Genomic DNA, 16,032 nt, shown 5'->3' with positions numbered 1-16,032 from the left:
GCCAGTGTTAAAGTGTGCCAGGGTTAAAGTGTGCCAGTGTTAAAGTGTGCCAGGGTGTAAGTGTAAGTGTGCCAGTGTTAAAGTGTGCCAGTGTTAAAGTGTGCCAGGGTTAAAGTGTGCCAGGGTTAAAGTGTGCCAGTGTTAAAGTGTGCCAGTGTTAAAGTGTGCCAGTGTTAAAGTGTGCCAGTGTTAAAGTGTGCCAGTGTTAAAGTGTGCCAGTGTTAAAGTGTGCCAGTGTTAAAGTGTGCCAGTGTTAAAGTGTGCCAGTGTTAAAGTGTGCCAGTGTTAAAGTGTGCCAGTGTGTGTTAAAAGTGTGCCAGTGTGTAGGGTTAAGTGTGCCAGTGTTAAAGTGTGCCAGTGTGTGCCAGGTTAAAGTTAAAGTGTGCCAGTGTTAAAGTGTGCCAGTGTTAAAGTGTGCCAGTGTTAAAGTGTGCCCTGTGCCGTGTGCCCAGAGGAAGTAGTTCAGTCATGTTTTATTAGTTTCCTTTAAATCAGCCTGAGGCTTTTGTTTCACTCGTTTGTTTGATGCTCAAATCTGAACTTTACTTCAGTATTTTACACCATAGAAACAAACACACTGGAGTTTAATTTATTACTGAAATATTTAATCTAATTCATTCATCGGTGTCATTTTAAGGTTTGTTTGTAACTTTTCTGGATCTAGAGACTCACATTTAAACGTGACAGATCTGTGTGTCTTGTGTAAACCTCCACATCAACAAATACATTTTTAATTTAAATTCTTGACTGAGTCCGAGTCTGAACCAGTTCTTCTGTTTTTTCTTCAGGATCAGAACATGAGTTGAGTTTGTTTGTGTGACTCATGAGTCTCGTTGTTTCTTTAAGTTTTGTTCTTTCTTCTCTTGATCGTTGGAGAAATTGTTCATGAAGAACGTTTCTCCTTTGTGGAGTTTGTTGTTGAAGATTTTGTGATGGAACAAATTTATGAAACTGATGGAGAAAACGACGTGTGTGTGTTGTGTGTTTGTCGTGTGTGTGTTTTGTGTTGTGGACTGATCTCCTTCTGTCTCGTCTGTAGTTCAGAGGTTCCTGGTTGATCTGTTGTTGGATTATCTCCTCATGTGACACAGATAAAGAGACGGAGACGGAGACGGACAGACAGAGAGAAAAACACAGACAGAGACAGAGACAGAGACAGAGATAAAGAGAACGACACAGACAGAGACAGAGTGATTGACATTTGCACAGAGCAGATCTTTTGCTTGAGTCTGAGGTCTGTTTCTTGTCCTTCAGTGACTCTTGACTTTTCTCTGTCGCTGCAGCTTAAAGACTCAGACTCATCACAACAGTTTCAACGCCCACATCATCTGACACGTTTACACGAGAGATTTAAATCTGAATAAACTGGATTTGTCTTTAAAAAGTCCTTGTAAACACTTAATATTGAAGTAAGAGTTTGTTTTGTTGTGATGTTAAATGTGACTGAGTTTGTTTCCTGGATCCTGTTTGTGGTTTGTTGTTGTTCAAATGCTGCTGGTGCTTCAGGCTCCTCGTCTCCTCCTCCTGGTCCTGGTCCTGGTCCTGGTCCTGGTCTGGTCTTGGTCCTTGGTCCTTGGTCTTGGTCTTGGTCCTGGTCCTGGTCCTTGGTCTTGGTCTTGGTCCTGGTCTTGGTCCTTGGTCCTGGTCTTGGTCTTGGTCTTGGTCTTGGTCTTGGTCTTGGTCTTGGTCCTGGTCTTGGTCTTGGTCTGGTCTTGGTCTTGGTCCTGGTCTGGTCCTGGTCTGACTTTGATTCCATGTCTCTTTGGATTTGTGAGTGGGATGTGGGATGTGGGATGTGGGCTGAGCTTTTGTCTTCTTCTTCCTCCTTCTCCTCCTCGACTCACAGACGGAAAGTTTGATGAGACGATTGTCCAGTTCTCATCAGAACCACGTCGGGTCCAAATGTTCTGGACGGTGTTTGTGTCGGTGGAGGAACCACAAACTCAGACGACAGAAAAGACACGAGCAGCTCAGTTTTAGACATTATAGAGTCCTGGTCTAGTCCTGGTCTAGTCCTGGTCTCAGTCCTGGTTTAGACCTGTTTTTAGTCCTTATAGAGTCCTTTTTTAGTCTTTTTTTTTAGTCCTGTTTTAGTCCTGTTTTAGTCAGTCTGGTTTAGTCCTGGTCCTGGTTTAGTCCTGGTTTTCTGTTAGTCCTGTTTTAGTCCTGTTAGTCCTGTTTTAGTCCTGGTTTTAGTCCTGGTTTAGTCCTGGTTTTAGTCCTGGTTTTAGTCCTGTTTAGTCCTGTTTTCCTGGTTTAGTCCTGGTTTTCCTGGTTTAGTCCTGTTTAGTCCTGGTTTAGTCCTGGTTTAGTCCTGGTTTTAGTCCTGGTTTAGTCTGGTGGTTTAGGTTTAGACTGGTTTAGTCCTGGTTTAGTCCTGGTTTAGTCCTGGTTTAGTCCTGTTTAGTCCTGGTTTAGTCCTGGTTTTAGTCCTTTTTAGTCCTGTTTTAGTTTCCTGGTTTGGTCCTGGTTTAGGTCCTGGTTTGTCCTGGTTTAGTCCTGGTTTAGTCCTGGTTTAGTCCTGGTTTAGACCTGGTTCAGTCCAGTCCTGGTTTAGTCCTGGTTTAGTCCTGGTTTAGTCCTGGTTTAGTCCTGGTTTAGTCCTGGTTTAGTCCTGGTTTAGTCCTGTTTTTAGACCTTATCGAGTCCTGTTTTAGTCCTGGTTTTAGTCCTGGTTTGGTCCTGGTTTAGTCCTGGTTTAGTCCTGTTTTTAGACCTTATCGAGTCCTGTTTTAGTCCTGGTTTTAGTCCTGGTTTGGTCCTGGTTTAGTCCTGGTTTTAGTCCTGGTTTTAGTCCTGTTTTAGTCCTGGTTTGGTCCTGTTTTAGTCCTGGTTTTAGTCCTGGTTTAGTCCTGGTTTTAGACTGTGTAAAAGTCTGGACGGTGTTTGTGTCGGTGGAGGAACCACAAACCAGACGACAGAAAAGTCGGGAGCGTCTGAAGTTTGTGTTTAAATCTGTTGGTGTTTCTGTCCAATCAGAACCAGACGCTCACACACACGAAACAAAAACATCTGAAACATCTGAGCAGTTTAACACCAAACACCAAGAAACATCATTATTTACACGGAAACAACAACGAAAAGATTTGAATTCAGAATAAAAAACTAGAGCCCGACCGATATATCGGCTGGCCGATATTATCGGCCAATATGGGCACCTGGAGACATATCGGCTATCGGCCGATATACTTGCTGATAGGGGCCGATATTTCACATGGGCATGTTACACGTCGTTATAAAGCTTAGACTCTCTACATTCTGTTCATTTAATCCAATTTACAGACAGATAAATGTCCTCATATGTGGCTCCACATCACTATTTATCTGTGGTGTAATTTGTGTGTGTGTGTGTGTCCGTACTGTCCCTGAACACACCACAGAGTCACGTCACTCACGTGTGTTTGTTTACACCTGCAGACACAGATCCAAACACTGAGATTATTTTCTTTTTACGGACAATCGGTTTGAGTCTGGATTAAAAGGACATTTATTAGTGCAGATTTGTGATGTGGGAGGAGCCTGTGTGATGTGGGAGGAGCCTGTGTGATGTGGGAGGAGCCTGTGTGATGTGGGAGGAGCCTGTGTGAGTGAGTGTTGGAAATACGTCGACTTTGAAGCTAGTTTAGGTTTTGTTAGCGGTTAGCTGCTGTAGCTCTGCACATAAACAGGCTGTTTTCTATTGGTCTATTGTAAAGTGATTATATTGGCCGTATATTTGTTACTGGACCAGTATTGATATGTAAATGAGCTGTGAATAGACGTGTGAATGATCCACATTTATGCATATAATTAACTACCGCGGCGCGCAGCATTTACGGCTAAAGGCTAATAGCGATAGTTTATTTACTAGCAGGAGTTATGGGTCGTGATCGAAGCGGCTCTTAGAGCGAACAACAGGAGCCTGCTTCTTATCAGGAGCCGTGTTTTCTCTTTTTCTCACTTTTTCTCTTCATGTCGCATGTCGACCCGTAGTTTAACAGCAGCAGCGGCTGAAAACGAAACTTTCAGAAATCTGCGTGTGCATAGGATTTTTTAAAAAAGTGCATATTTGGCTGCAGTTCAGCATAAAATGAATAAACCAGGACTAAACTTGGGCTGGAGTGAAGGAGAGAGATAGAGACCGAGTCCCGACACTCAGTCCTGGTTCAGTTCTGGTTTAGTCCTGCTTGCAACAAAACAATCTCAAGAGTCTCTTGGAAAGAGCCAACTGCTTTAGTGAGTCGAGCCAAAAGAGCCGGTTCTCCAAAAAAAAAAAAAAAAACTGGAATCCCCATCACTAGTGTCTAGAATGTGATGCAAAAATGCCATTAGTCCAACTGTCTGTAAATATGATGTAAAGAGTCAAAATAACAATAAATGTTTCCTAAATAAACCCAATTTAAAATCCACTAGAGCCAAACTTAAGTTTTTTAAACAATTCAAGATTTACAGTGAATTTTTACATCACTAAATATATCGGTGATTATATCGGTTTCATATCGGCCACAGCAAAATCCATATCGGTCGGGCTCTATAAAAAACCTCATGTAAACAGAATAAAACACCAACTTACTTCAGATTTAAGTTTAATTCTGAATAATTATTTTTATTCAGAATTAAATCTTTCATGTAAACGTGGCAGGTGAAACGAAACTCAACTCCAGGTTTGTTTTTGAGGAGGAAACATTAGAACGTGACTTAAAGTTCACAGGAGATTATTTTAGAATTACACCCTGACTCGTCTGTTTCAACTTTCTATTTTTTTTTATTTTGTGGTGAGTTTTTTATCGCTCAAATAAAACTGCAGATGAGTGAAGTGGAGGTCGTTCTGACTCTGGTTCCTCCACACGTTCTTTGTCCTGAGTCGTCCAGCTGCTGCGTCAGATTCCTCCACACTCCGCACATGTCGCCGCCGCCGCCGCCGCCGTGGTCGCGGTCGCGGTCGCGGTCGTTCTCAGATGAGACTTTATTGTTCGTATTGTGAGTTTGTTGGTTCCTCGTGTCCCGGGTTTGACTGATCTGAGTTTGAACAAAAGGACAAAGTCTGGAGCCTGGACCGGCAGATGGCGCAGGGTCAGAGGAGACGCCCGGGGACAAAAGACGACACCCCACACACACACACACACACACACACACACACACACACACACACACACACACACACACACACACACACACACACACACACACACACACACAGGCCGCTGGATTCCAACACACTCCTGCGTCCCAGCTGCTGCTCACACCACAACAACAATGCCAGGACCAAACCAGGACCAAACCAGGACCAAACCAGGACCAAACCAGGACCAAACCAGGACTAAACCAGGACTAAACATCTCCAGTTTCCCATGTTCTGGCTCCATCTGCTGCTGTTTCCACACTTGGTTTTGAGTTGTTGGTTGTGAAGAATCGTGTGAGGGTCACGACTCCAAACTGCTCCTGTTTTCACTCTGTCCTCTAAGTCTCAGAATCTCAAAATCTCAGAGGTCATCTCATTTACATCTCACAGTTCAGAAATCTCATCTTTCACTCATCTTCTAACGTAAAACTCCAGCACAGGTCGATATTTTTACCGACCTGCACCTAAAGACACTGACGCCTGAAGTCGTCCAGTGAGGTTCATTTGGTTTTACGATCATTTATGTTTCTAGGTTCTTTTTTCAGACCAAGAGTTTGTCTGAACTTTCAGCCGTGGAGAAAAAGACTGAACAGTTTTAGGCGACGTCTTTGGTCCTTGAGTGAAGAAATGTTTGTCCTGATGTTCTTCACTCCAGTGTGACAGAAGAACAGAAGAAACTGAAGCTTCACGATCTGATGGAAAATTAAGGTTCAGAGGGACAAAGACCTTCATCCAGCAGATCATGAAGAGAAGAACATCAGGGAGTTTGAGGAGTTTCTTCTTCTTTTCTTGATCTGACAGAAACATTAGTGACAGTTTCTGCAGCAGAACCGGGCTGATGATGATGATGATGATGATGATGAGGATGAGGATGAGGATGATGATGAGGATGAGGAGGAGGATGATGATGAGAGACTGAAGCTGAAGCTGCTCAAACTGTGCTTCAGGAAAATGTCCATGATGTTTGTGAAATGAGCTGAAGCTTCTTCAAGATTTGAACTGAAGAACAAAGACTGAAGCTCAGAAACAGGATGTTCTGCAGGAGACACAGACACAGGAGCAGCTTCAGACTAAATAAATGAGTAAAAACAAATAAACTCAGTGAGTTTGAAACTTCTCGTGTTTGTGTTTCAGCGCTGGAACGTTCTCGAGACGAGCACAGAGGAGGAGTATGAGGCTGAAGGTAGAATTTAATTTAATATTATAAATAATATTTTATTTTTGTATAAATTTTATAGTTTTTTACTTTAAATGATGAATCGTCTGTATTTAAATTAACTCGATTTCAGGTCTCGACTTTAAATCATTGTGGTTAAATGTTCTCACATGTTCTTGTTCTTCTCTCATGTTCTTGTTCTTCTCTCATGTTCTTGTTCTTCTCTCATGTTCTTGTTCTTCTCACATGTTCTTGTTCTTCTCTCATGTTCTTGTTCTTCTCTCATGTTCTTGTTCTTCATGTTCTTGTTCTTGTTCTTGTTCTTCTGTTCTCGTCTGTGTAGGTCAGTCGCTCCTGTGGAACCCTGACGAGCCGGGTACTCCTCGGGGTTGTGTGGGTGCTCCTGTGGCGGGGCGTCTGGAGCAGAAGGTTCTGGAGGCGTGTGAGGACCTGGCTCTGTCCTGGGACGGTTTGGCGACTCACGCGGATCTGCTCAGCCTGAGCCGACGCCTCGGGCTCCAGGTGAGTCCAAACTCGGGGTTTGTGTATTTAGAGAAAATGTAAAATACATCCAGATAAACAGAATATAAAAATAAATTCTTCTTTTCTATAACAATAAACAAAAGTAATTCTTATGCAGATTTGACTTGTGTCTGAAAAGGAGGAAGTAAATAAAATCTTTAAGGAAGTAAAATGTAATCTTCTGTTATTGATTTAATAAATTCTCCAAAAAGTGTTTTATATTTTATTTTGCACATTAGATTTGTCTGTGACACTGCAGTTTGTATAAACACTGAGATTTACTGATTTACATTTGTAGAAATGAACAGAAACATGAGAAACATTCACACACAGAGCAGAGTCTGTGAACGAGGACGAAGGACGAAGAACAGACAGAAAATGGTTTAAAATGTGTTTGTCTTTATAAAACACTTGGAGTTTGTGTCGTTTTGCTCCATGGAAATATTTGTAAAATCTCGTGATCAATGTTCAGAAAACCACAAAACAGAGAAGTGACCTGTTCTGTACAACCGACTTTTACCTGTGAGTTTGAGACGTAAATGTTTGAGTTGTAAATGTGCTTCTGCTTTTGTGCGTTTGCTTCCTCTTCATGTGATCTGTGACTCACGTTAAAAAACCAGACCTGATCTGTGCCGCGTCCTCATCTGTTCTGTTCTGTTTCTGTTTCTGTTTCTGTTTTGTGTTTTCCAGATTTCGGGGGAGGAGCTGCAGACTCTGAGCTGTGACGCTCTGACGGTTCAGGAGTTTGTCTCCAGAGTTTTAAACCAACACAAACCTCCCACACCCTCTGCCTCCCCCTACAGGCAGCTCAAGAGAATGCACTCCACACAGGTCAGTCCGGTCACCAGTCAGGTCACCAGTCAGGTCAGTCAGGTCACCAGTCAGGTCAGTCAGGTCACTTCTCTCTGGAATCACCGGCCACAACATCTCATGAGACAAAACTGACTCAAGATTCTGTGAACATGAGAAAAACGACCTGATGAGGTTTGTGTTTTACATTTGGATTTGGTGTTGGTGAGTTGTAACTTTAACAGTTCAAAAACATGGACTGGAACAAAACAGAAATATTAAATCAAAGAAATTAAAAACTCTGAGGCCAAAATTTGCAGTTGAATTGTGAAATTCATGTAGTGTATTTTCCCGGACTATGTCGCTCCAGCCAAAAAAGAAGAAAAAAACATCTATAAGTCATATTTTTGACAACATTTATTTTATAAAATCAGAGGAACTGACATTTCATCTTGAAAGACAAGTTCTCGTAATAACAGAGGAGGAACTTGGAGAAATAACACGACTTGTTTCTTGTTTGGATATTGTCAAAGATTTGTAGATCTTTTTGAAGTTTTTTATGATTTAATTCACATATTTACTCGAGTAAATTTGTGAATTGGTGAATCATTTTTAGACACTGTCTCGTCTCGTTCTGAGTGATCACGATAGTCACGATACTTTCTACTTTCACTTACAGATGAGAAAATAAAAAATACACAATCACTGATTTCCAGGGTTTGTACGAGTTCTGTTTTTGTTGTAAACATTTATATCAAACTGCTACAGCACGATTAGACCTGGAATAGTCCTGGTTTAGACCTGGATTGGTCCTGTTTTAGTCCTGGATTAGACCTGGTTTAGTCCTGGTTTGGTCCTGTTTTAGTCCTGGTTTAGACCTGGTTTAGACCTGGTTTAGTCCTGTTTTAGACCTGGTTTAGACCTGGTTTAGTCCTGGATTAGACCTGGTTTAGACCTGGTTTAGACCTGGTTTAGTCCTGTTTGGGGGTTTGTTGTCATAGAGATGCTGTTGCTTTGCCTGAAATGTTCCACAATATGATATTAAACTTATAATATTTACAATGTATTTATAGAATTTTGGGTGTTTTTATTGCACAAAAATACTCCTGCTCGTTTCTGTGGAGATTGAAAAGTTTAATGCCGTACTTTGGAATATTGGAGGTAAAACAAAAGCACCTCTGGAGACGAGGACCGTGTGGCCCCTCTGACAGGAAAGTGACACAGTAGACCTTTAAACCGTTGTCTTCCTTTATTTAAATTTAAAACTGTTGTTTCTCTTCAGCCTTTCGACGAGGTCGGCCGCAGAATCGCGACGCCCTCGGCCCTGAGCAGCTCCATCGCTCAGAGTCTCTTCTCCGCGTTGGACGATGGGACGGGATTCTGTCCGGTGGAAAACGTCCTGGACTCGTGGACCCAGGAGGGAATCGAGAACGGAACAGAAATCCTGCAGGTCTGAGTCCGTCTGAAGTTTGAGAAGTTTTAAGATTAAAGGGACAGTACGACTCTGTTCTGAAAACAACAAAAATAAAACTGTACATATCAAATCTTCATCTGTTTCTAAACATTCTGTGGAAATTTGAGATTATTTCAACAAGAATTTCCAAAATCATTGGCCTGTGAAATGATGTCAGACTTTTTAAGACCTTCTGTAAAAGCATCAGGCTTCATAGACGAGAAACAGTGTAAGTGTTTCAAAATGTGAATAAAATTACAAGTATCTACTAAATCTCCGTTCTCCAGGCCTTGAACTTCAATGTGGAGGGAAAACTGAGCCTCAGTGACCTCAGCTTCGCCCTGGAGACTGAGCTGCTGGACACGAGGAACGGCGTCCTGCAGGCGGCGCTGGCGAGTTTCAGAGCCGAGATCAGACACCTGCTGTGAGTTCAGACCACAGAGCGTCCTGGTTCAGACCTGGAATAGTCCTGGTTCAGACCTGGAATAGTCCTGGTTCAGACCTGGAATAGTCCTGGTTCAGACCTGGAAAAGTCCTGGTTCAGACCTGGAAAAGTCCTGGTTCAGACCTGGAAAAGTCCTGGTTCAGACCTGGAATAGTCCTGGTTCAGACCTGGAATAGTCCTGGTTCAGACCTGGAATAGTCCTGGTTCAGACCTGGAATAGTCCTGGTTCAGACCTGGAATAGTCCTGGTTCAGGCCTGGAAAAGTCCTGGTTCAGGCCTGGAAAAGTCCTGGTTCAGGCCTGGAAAAGTCCTGGTTCAGACCTGGAATAGTCCTGGTTCAGACCTGGAATAGTCCTGGTTCAGACCTGGAAAAGTCCTGGTTCAGACCTGGAATAGTCCTGGTTCAGACCTGGAATAGTCCTGGTTCAGGCCTGGAATAGTCCTGGTTCAGGCCTGGAAAAGTCCTGGTTCAGGCCTGGAAAAGTCCTGGTTCAGGCCTGGAATAGTCCTGGTTCAGACCTGGAATAGTCCTGGTTCAGGCCTGGAATTGTCCTGGTTCAGGCCTGGAATTGTCCTGGTTCAGGCCTGGAATAGTCCTGGTTCAGGCCTGGAATAGTCCTGGTTCAGACCTGGAAAAGTCCTAGTTTAGTCCTGGTTTAGACCGGGTTTAGTCCCACATTAGCCCTGGAAAAGTCCTGGTTCAGACCTGGAATAGTCCTGGTTCAGGCCTGGAATAGTCCTGGTTCAGACCTGGAATAGTCCTGGTTCAGGCCTGGAATAGTCCTGGTTCAGGCCTGGAATAGTCCTGGTTCAGACCTGGAATAGTCCTGGTTCAGACCTGGAAAAGTCCTAGTTTAGTCCTGGTTTAGACCGGGTTTAGTCCCACATTAGCCCTGGAAAGGTCCTGGTTCAGACCTGGAATAGTCCTGGTTCAGGCCTGGAATAGTCCTGGTTCAGACCTGGAATAGTCCTGGTTCAGACCTGGAAAAGTCCTAGTTTATTCCTGGTTTAGACCGGGTTTAGTCCCACATTAGCCCTGGAAAAGTCCTGGTTCAGACCTGGAATAGTCCTGGTTCAGGCCTGGAATAGTCCTGGAATAGTCCTGGTTTAGTCCTGGTTTAGACCGGGTTTAGTCCCACATTAGCCCTGGAATAGTCCTGGTTTAGATCTTGAAAAGCCAAATCTTTTCTTTGGTGGTACTTGGTGTGAAGAGTTTGAGAGCCGCTGGTTGCAGCAGAAACACAGGTGGACGTCTCTTCACAGGAGGAGCTGTGACATAGTGATGTTGAAGGACCTTGTCCATAATCTTCAGAAAACTGTAGAACATTAGAACTGTACAAAACAACTGTACAACTGTAGAAGTGTAGACCTGATGTTCTTCACACGTTTGTCTTTTCCAGAGCGTGTGTGGACCGTGGACTCAGGGAAAAGGAGAAGATCCAGTCGGACCTGGAGAAAACAGAAAGACTCAAAACTCAGTTGGCCACAGAAGTGGACGAACATCACTCGACCATCGAACACAACAACAAACTCAACCTCAGGTCTGAACTTTTACAAACGACAAACTCAACCTCAGGTCTGAACTTTTACAAACGACAAACTCAACCTCAGGTCCGAACTTTTACAAACGACAAACTCAACCTCAGGTCTGAACTTTTACAAACAACAAACTCAACCTCAGGTCTGAACTTTTACAAACGACAAACTCAACCTCAGGTCTGAACTTTTACAAACGATAAACTCAACCTCAGGTCTGAGTTTTACAAACGACAAACTCAACCTCAGGTCTGAACTTTTACAAACGACAAACTCAACCTCAGGTCTGAACTTTTACAAACGACAAACTCAACGTCAGGTGTGAGTTTTATAAACCGTCGTTCTGCAGCGTCAGAGCTTCTTTTACTTTCACCTGTTTAAAGGGACGGTTTTATTTTCTGATCCTCTTCACAAACATCTGGAGTTGTGCTTTTGTCTGCAGATTTAGACTGAGTTCTTCTCTCAACCAGAAAACACTCTGTTCCACCTTATGATGTCATCATGTGATGATACAGGAAGTGCTCCACTGTGTTTTTAAACTCCACACACCTTCACTAGAATCACCTGGAACATTTCAGCTCTGGAGTTGCTGATCTTTCCTGAACTAAAGTGAAAAGTGTCGTGTGTGTTTTACTTTGTTCCCGTCGAGAAACAACTTTTCGGTTCCTGAACGTTTTGATTTTCAGCGTGAACTCGTCAGTCGGTTCAAGATCAGGAGCAGGAACCGAATCCGGCGCAGCTGCAGTTGCTGAAAACTGTAAAGGTGGAACAGAACATCTGGAGCTTTGGAGATGTAGACGAATAATAAAGAGTTACTCAAATATGTGAAAGAAACAAACACAACTCCAGCTCTGAGTGTGAACAGGAACATCAGAACATCAGAACGACAGAACATTAGAACATCAGAACATCAGAACATCAGAACATCACAACATCACAACATCAGAACATTAGAACATTAGAACATCAGAACATTAGAACATTAGAACATCACAACATCAGAACATTAGAACATCAGAACATTAGAACATTAGAACATCAGAACATCAGAACTTTAGAACATCAGAACATCAGAACATTAGAACATTAGAACATCAGAACATTAGAACATCAGAACATCAGAGCATTAGAACATTAGAACATCAGAACATTAGAACATCAGAACATCAGAACATTAGAACATTAGAACATCAGAACATCAGAACAACAGAACATCAGAACATCAGAACATTAGAACATCAGAACATCAGAATGTGACTTAAAGCTCAGAGTCAGTTTGTGTGATTCAGGAGCTTTAAATCATCTACTGTGGTTCTTTTGTTTCTAAATGTGTGTGTGTGTGTTTATTTGTGTGTGTGTGTGTTTATTTGTGTGTGTTGTGTGTTTATTTGTGTGTGTTGTGTGTTTGCAGGAAGCTGGAGCAGGAGCACAGGGAGAGGCTGAGCTCTTTGCGCTCGGAGCTGATGCAGGAGATGGAGCAGATCCAGGTTCAGGCTGCAGCTCAGAGGGACGAGCTCCAGGCCCAGGTCCAGAAGATCAGAGAAGAAGAGTCCTTCCTCCGAGACCACCTGTCCATCTCCGTGAAGGTGAGGAACCAGACACCTGTCCATCTCCGTGAAGGTGAGGAACCACACACCTGTCCATCTGCGTGAAGGTGAGGAACCAGACACCTGTCCATCTGCGTGAAGGTGAGGAACCACACACCACCTGTCCATCTCCGTGAAGGTGAGGAACCAGACACCTGTCCATCTGTGAAGGTGAGGAACCACACACCTGTCCATCTGCGTGAAGGTGAGGAACCAGACACCTGTCCATCTCTGCGTGAAGGTGAGGAACCACACACCTGTCCATCTGCGTGAAGGTGAGGAACCAGACACCTGTCCATCTCCGTGAAGGTGAGGAACCAGACACCTGTCCATCTGCGTGAAGGTGAGGAACCACACACCTGTCCATCTCCGTGAAGGTGAGGAACCACACACCTGTCCATCTGCGTGAAGGTGAGGAACCAGACACCTGTCCATCTCCGTGAAGGTGAGGAACCAGACACCTGTCCATCTCCGTGAAGGTGAGGAACCAGACACCTGTCCATCTCCGTGAAGGTGAGGAACCACACACCTGTCCATCTGCGTGAAGGTGAGGAGCGTCGTGTTTGGACTCTGAGGCTCTGAATCCAGGAGCTCCGTCTCTTTAAACAAAAACAAAAGTCAGATGTTCCTGAGTTGAGGTTTTTGTGACGTTGTTTTTTTACGTTTCTAAAGTCAAACTCAAATCACTTTATCGTTTGTTCTTCAGGAGAACCGTCGTCTGGAGGTGGAGCTGCTGGACACGGCCGAAAAACTCGTAGAAGCTGAAAACCAAATCACAAAACTCCAGACAAACATGGACAACATCATGAAGGAGAAGGTACCAAAACAAACATGAATATATATACATGTTTTTATTTTTTAATTGTGAAAAATAACTTTGAATCATTCTCAGTTTGGAGACTTGGACCCCGGCAGTGCAGAGTTTTTTCTGCAAGAAGAAAGAATCAAAGAGCTTCACGTGAGCTACGAGGCTCAGTGCAGGGTGAGGCTCGTCCACGCTCCTGGAGACACGTCTCGTCCGTCCTCCGTCCACACTTGCGAGGACGTGTCTTTACTCCGCTGTTTTTGTTTTGTAGGAGCTGCAGGATCGAATCGACGAGCTTCAGTCTGAGTTAAACGACTTTCACAACATCGGCCGAGTTCCTCCCACGAGCTCCAAGAGTCTGAGCGACGAACTGGAGACCGAGAGTCCCGGGAACGAGTCCGACCCCGGTACGACCACGAGCCCTGTGTGTGTGTGTGTGTGTAAACTGTGTGTGTGTGTGTGTGTGTGTAAACTGTGTGTGTGTGTGTGTGTAAACTGTGTGTGTGTGTGTGTGTGTGTGTGTGTGTGTGTGTGTAAACTGTCTGTGTGTGTAAAGTGTGTGTAAAGTGTGTGTGTAAAGTGTGTGTGTGTTGTGTGTGTAAAGTGTGTGTAAAGTGTGTGTGTGTTGTGTGTGTAAAGTGTGTGTGTGTTGTGTGTGTAAACTGTGTGTGTGTGCGCGTGTGTGTAAACTGTGTGTGTGTGCGCGTGTGTGTGTGTGTAAACTGTGTGTGTATCTGTGTGTGTGCGTGTGTGTGTGTAAACTGTGTGTGTGTGCGCGTGTGTGTAAACTGTGTGTGTGTGTGCGCGTGTGTGTAAACTGTGTGTGTGTGTGTCTGTGTGTGTGTGTGTGTGTGTGTGTGTAAACTGTGTGTGTGTGTGTGTGTGTGTGTGTGTGTGTGTAAACTGTGTGTGTGTGCGTGTGTGTAAACTGTGTGTGTGTGTGTGTAAACTGTGTGTGTGTGTGTAAACTGTGTGTGTGTTGTGTAGGGGTGGGCGATATATCGATATTTTAAATATATCGAGATAGTTTTTAAACTGGATATTAGTGATGTTGTTGATGGGCTATTTTTTCATCCGCAACCGCGACACAAAACTCATCATCCGCCGCTGTCCATTTTGTACCGAAGGTTTTCAAAACCGCACCCGCCGCCATCCGCCCATTGATTTTAGATTTTAGATCAATCATACAGCAAACAAACTAAGGAGCCTCGATAAAAATGCAAACTACAGCTCATTCATTCCAACATTGGCTCAGCGTGTTTGTTCACATTCTTAATTGTCCATAACAAACCCGGACTTACCTGGTTTTCTTGCGCAGCTAATTAACTGACGACGTTTTCCGACGAGGCTGTTTTTGAACCTTCTTGCCTTCGTGTTGGATGTTGTTACATTCTGAACATTCTGCCATCGCCCAATGTTATTTCAAAGTCATAGCCTCAGTCCATCGGTCTTTCTTTAAGTTTTAAATCCCCCGAGTGGCAGTCGACGCTATAATGTCTGCGTGTTTTAAAATATATCTGATATCGAAACAAAACAGACAGATCATCTCATCCAGATGAACCTTTATTGAAATCAGGCAATGCCCTCTTTATATTCCAACTGAAATAGGCAAGAAAAAATATGCAACTAAATAAATATGTACCTATAGTCACTTACGTGTTGGCAAACAGCTGAAATAAATTAGAAATAATAAAATAAACTGCATATAAAATGTGCCTCGTAAACCTTAGGCATCAATAACCCAACACAACCTGAACCTTCAGAACATAAAAACAGGTCAAATGGACTAATTAAGGACATGACGTACACTTCATACAAACACAGACAATGACACTCGTCTTTTCACATGTACGTAACAATACTAACAAGAACTTTTTTTTTTTTTTTTTTTAGTAGTTAAACCGCCACCCGCCCGAATTTAATTAAAATATAATTTTTCATCACGTCATCCCCCCGACCCGCAGATTAACCGCGGATACCGCGGTTACAACCGCAATCCGCGCATCTCTACTGGATATGAATTCTGACATATCGTATATATCGATATAATGTTTATATCCAATTTAGATTTCGCCGCTTCGCTTGTTTATCTTCTCGCTCGTCATCTCCGCTTCCCTGATTTTGTTCGTTCGTGTCTCGTTCACTCGTCACTGTCGCCCTGAACGCCCAACGTTGGTGCCAGTGAAAAGCTTCAAGCCCCACGAAACTTTTCCACCGTTTACAGACAAGAGCATCAGCAGCAAGCAGCAGCAGCAGCAGCAGCAGCAGCAGCTCATCCTCATGTTCCACTGAGTCACGTCCTTTAGTCCAAAAGAGTTAATACAAAGATGAGCTTGTGTTGAGTTGTTTTATTTATGAATGAAAAGAAGGAAATATGTTTTATTTCTTTTATTTTACAGTTAAATTATAATTTATGTAATTAGGGTTTTTGTAATCTTAAATGTTCCTGTATGAACTGCCGACCTCTTACACTTTAATAAAAAAAAAAAGACCTTGTGGAATTTGTCAGATTTGTTTTTGCAGTTTTCAGTTTTATGGGTTATTTCTTCCTGTGCAGATATGGAGATAAAACAAAATATATCCAGATATATTTTTGATCCATATCACCCAGACCTCGTGTTGTGCGTCTGTATGTGCGT

General features: G+C 43.2%; 1 protein-coding gene across 1 annotated transcript in view; it reads left to right on the top strand.

The window, feature by feature from the left end:
* The window catches only part of nin (ninein (GSK3B interacting protein)), a 69,307-nt gene that overhangs the window by 23,238 nt on the left and 30,037 nt on the right, over positions 1-16,032 (top strand). The window contains exons 5-14 of the mRNA XM_055159172.1: positions 6,236-6,284; positions 6,601-6,779; positions 7,470-7,610; positions 8,851-9,018; positions 9,309-9,445; positions 10,867-11,007; positions 12,414-12,588; positions 13,295-13,405; positions 13,481-13,570; positions 13,665-13,800. Of these exons, the coding sequence (XP_055015147.1) occupies positions 6,236-6,284; positions 6,601-6,779; positions 7,470-7,610; positions 8,851-9,018; positions 9,309-9,445; positions 10,867-11,007; positions 12,414-12,588; positions 13,295-13,405; positions 13,481-13,570; positions 13,665-13,800 (1,327 nt within the window). The remainder of the gene's footprint in view (positions 1-6,235; positions 6,285-6,600; positions 6,780-7,469; positions 7,611-8,850; positions 9,019-9,308; positions 9,446-10,866; positions 11,008-12,413; positions 12,589-13,294; positions 13,406-13,480; positions 13,571-13,664; positions 13,801-16,032) is intronic.

The sequence above is a fragment of the Boleophthalmus pectinirostris genome, unplaced genomic scaffold, assembly GCF_026225935.1.
Source record: "Boleophthalmus pectinirostris isolate CB_2022bp ecotype Guang Dong unplaced genomic scaffold, ASM2622593v1 HiC_scaffold_10, whole genome shotgun sequence".
In the NCBI taxonomy this organism is placed as follows: domain Eukaryota; kingdom Metazoa; phylum Chordata; class Actinopteri; order Gobiiformes; family Gobiidae; genus Boleophthalmus; species Boleophthalmus pectinirostris.
The sequence above is the reverse complement of the archived record's forward strand: the minus strand, read 5'-3'. Positions and strand labels throughout refer to the sequence as shown.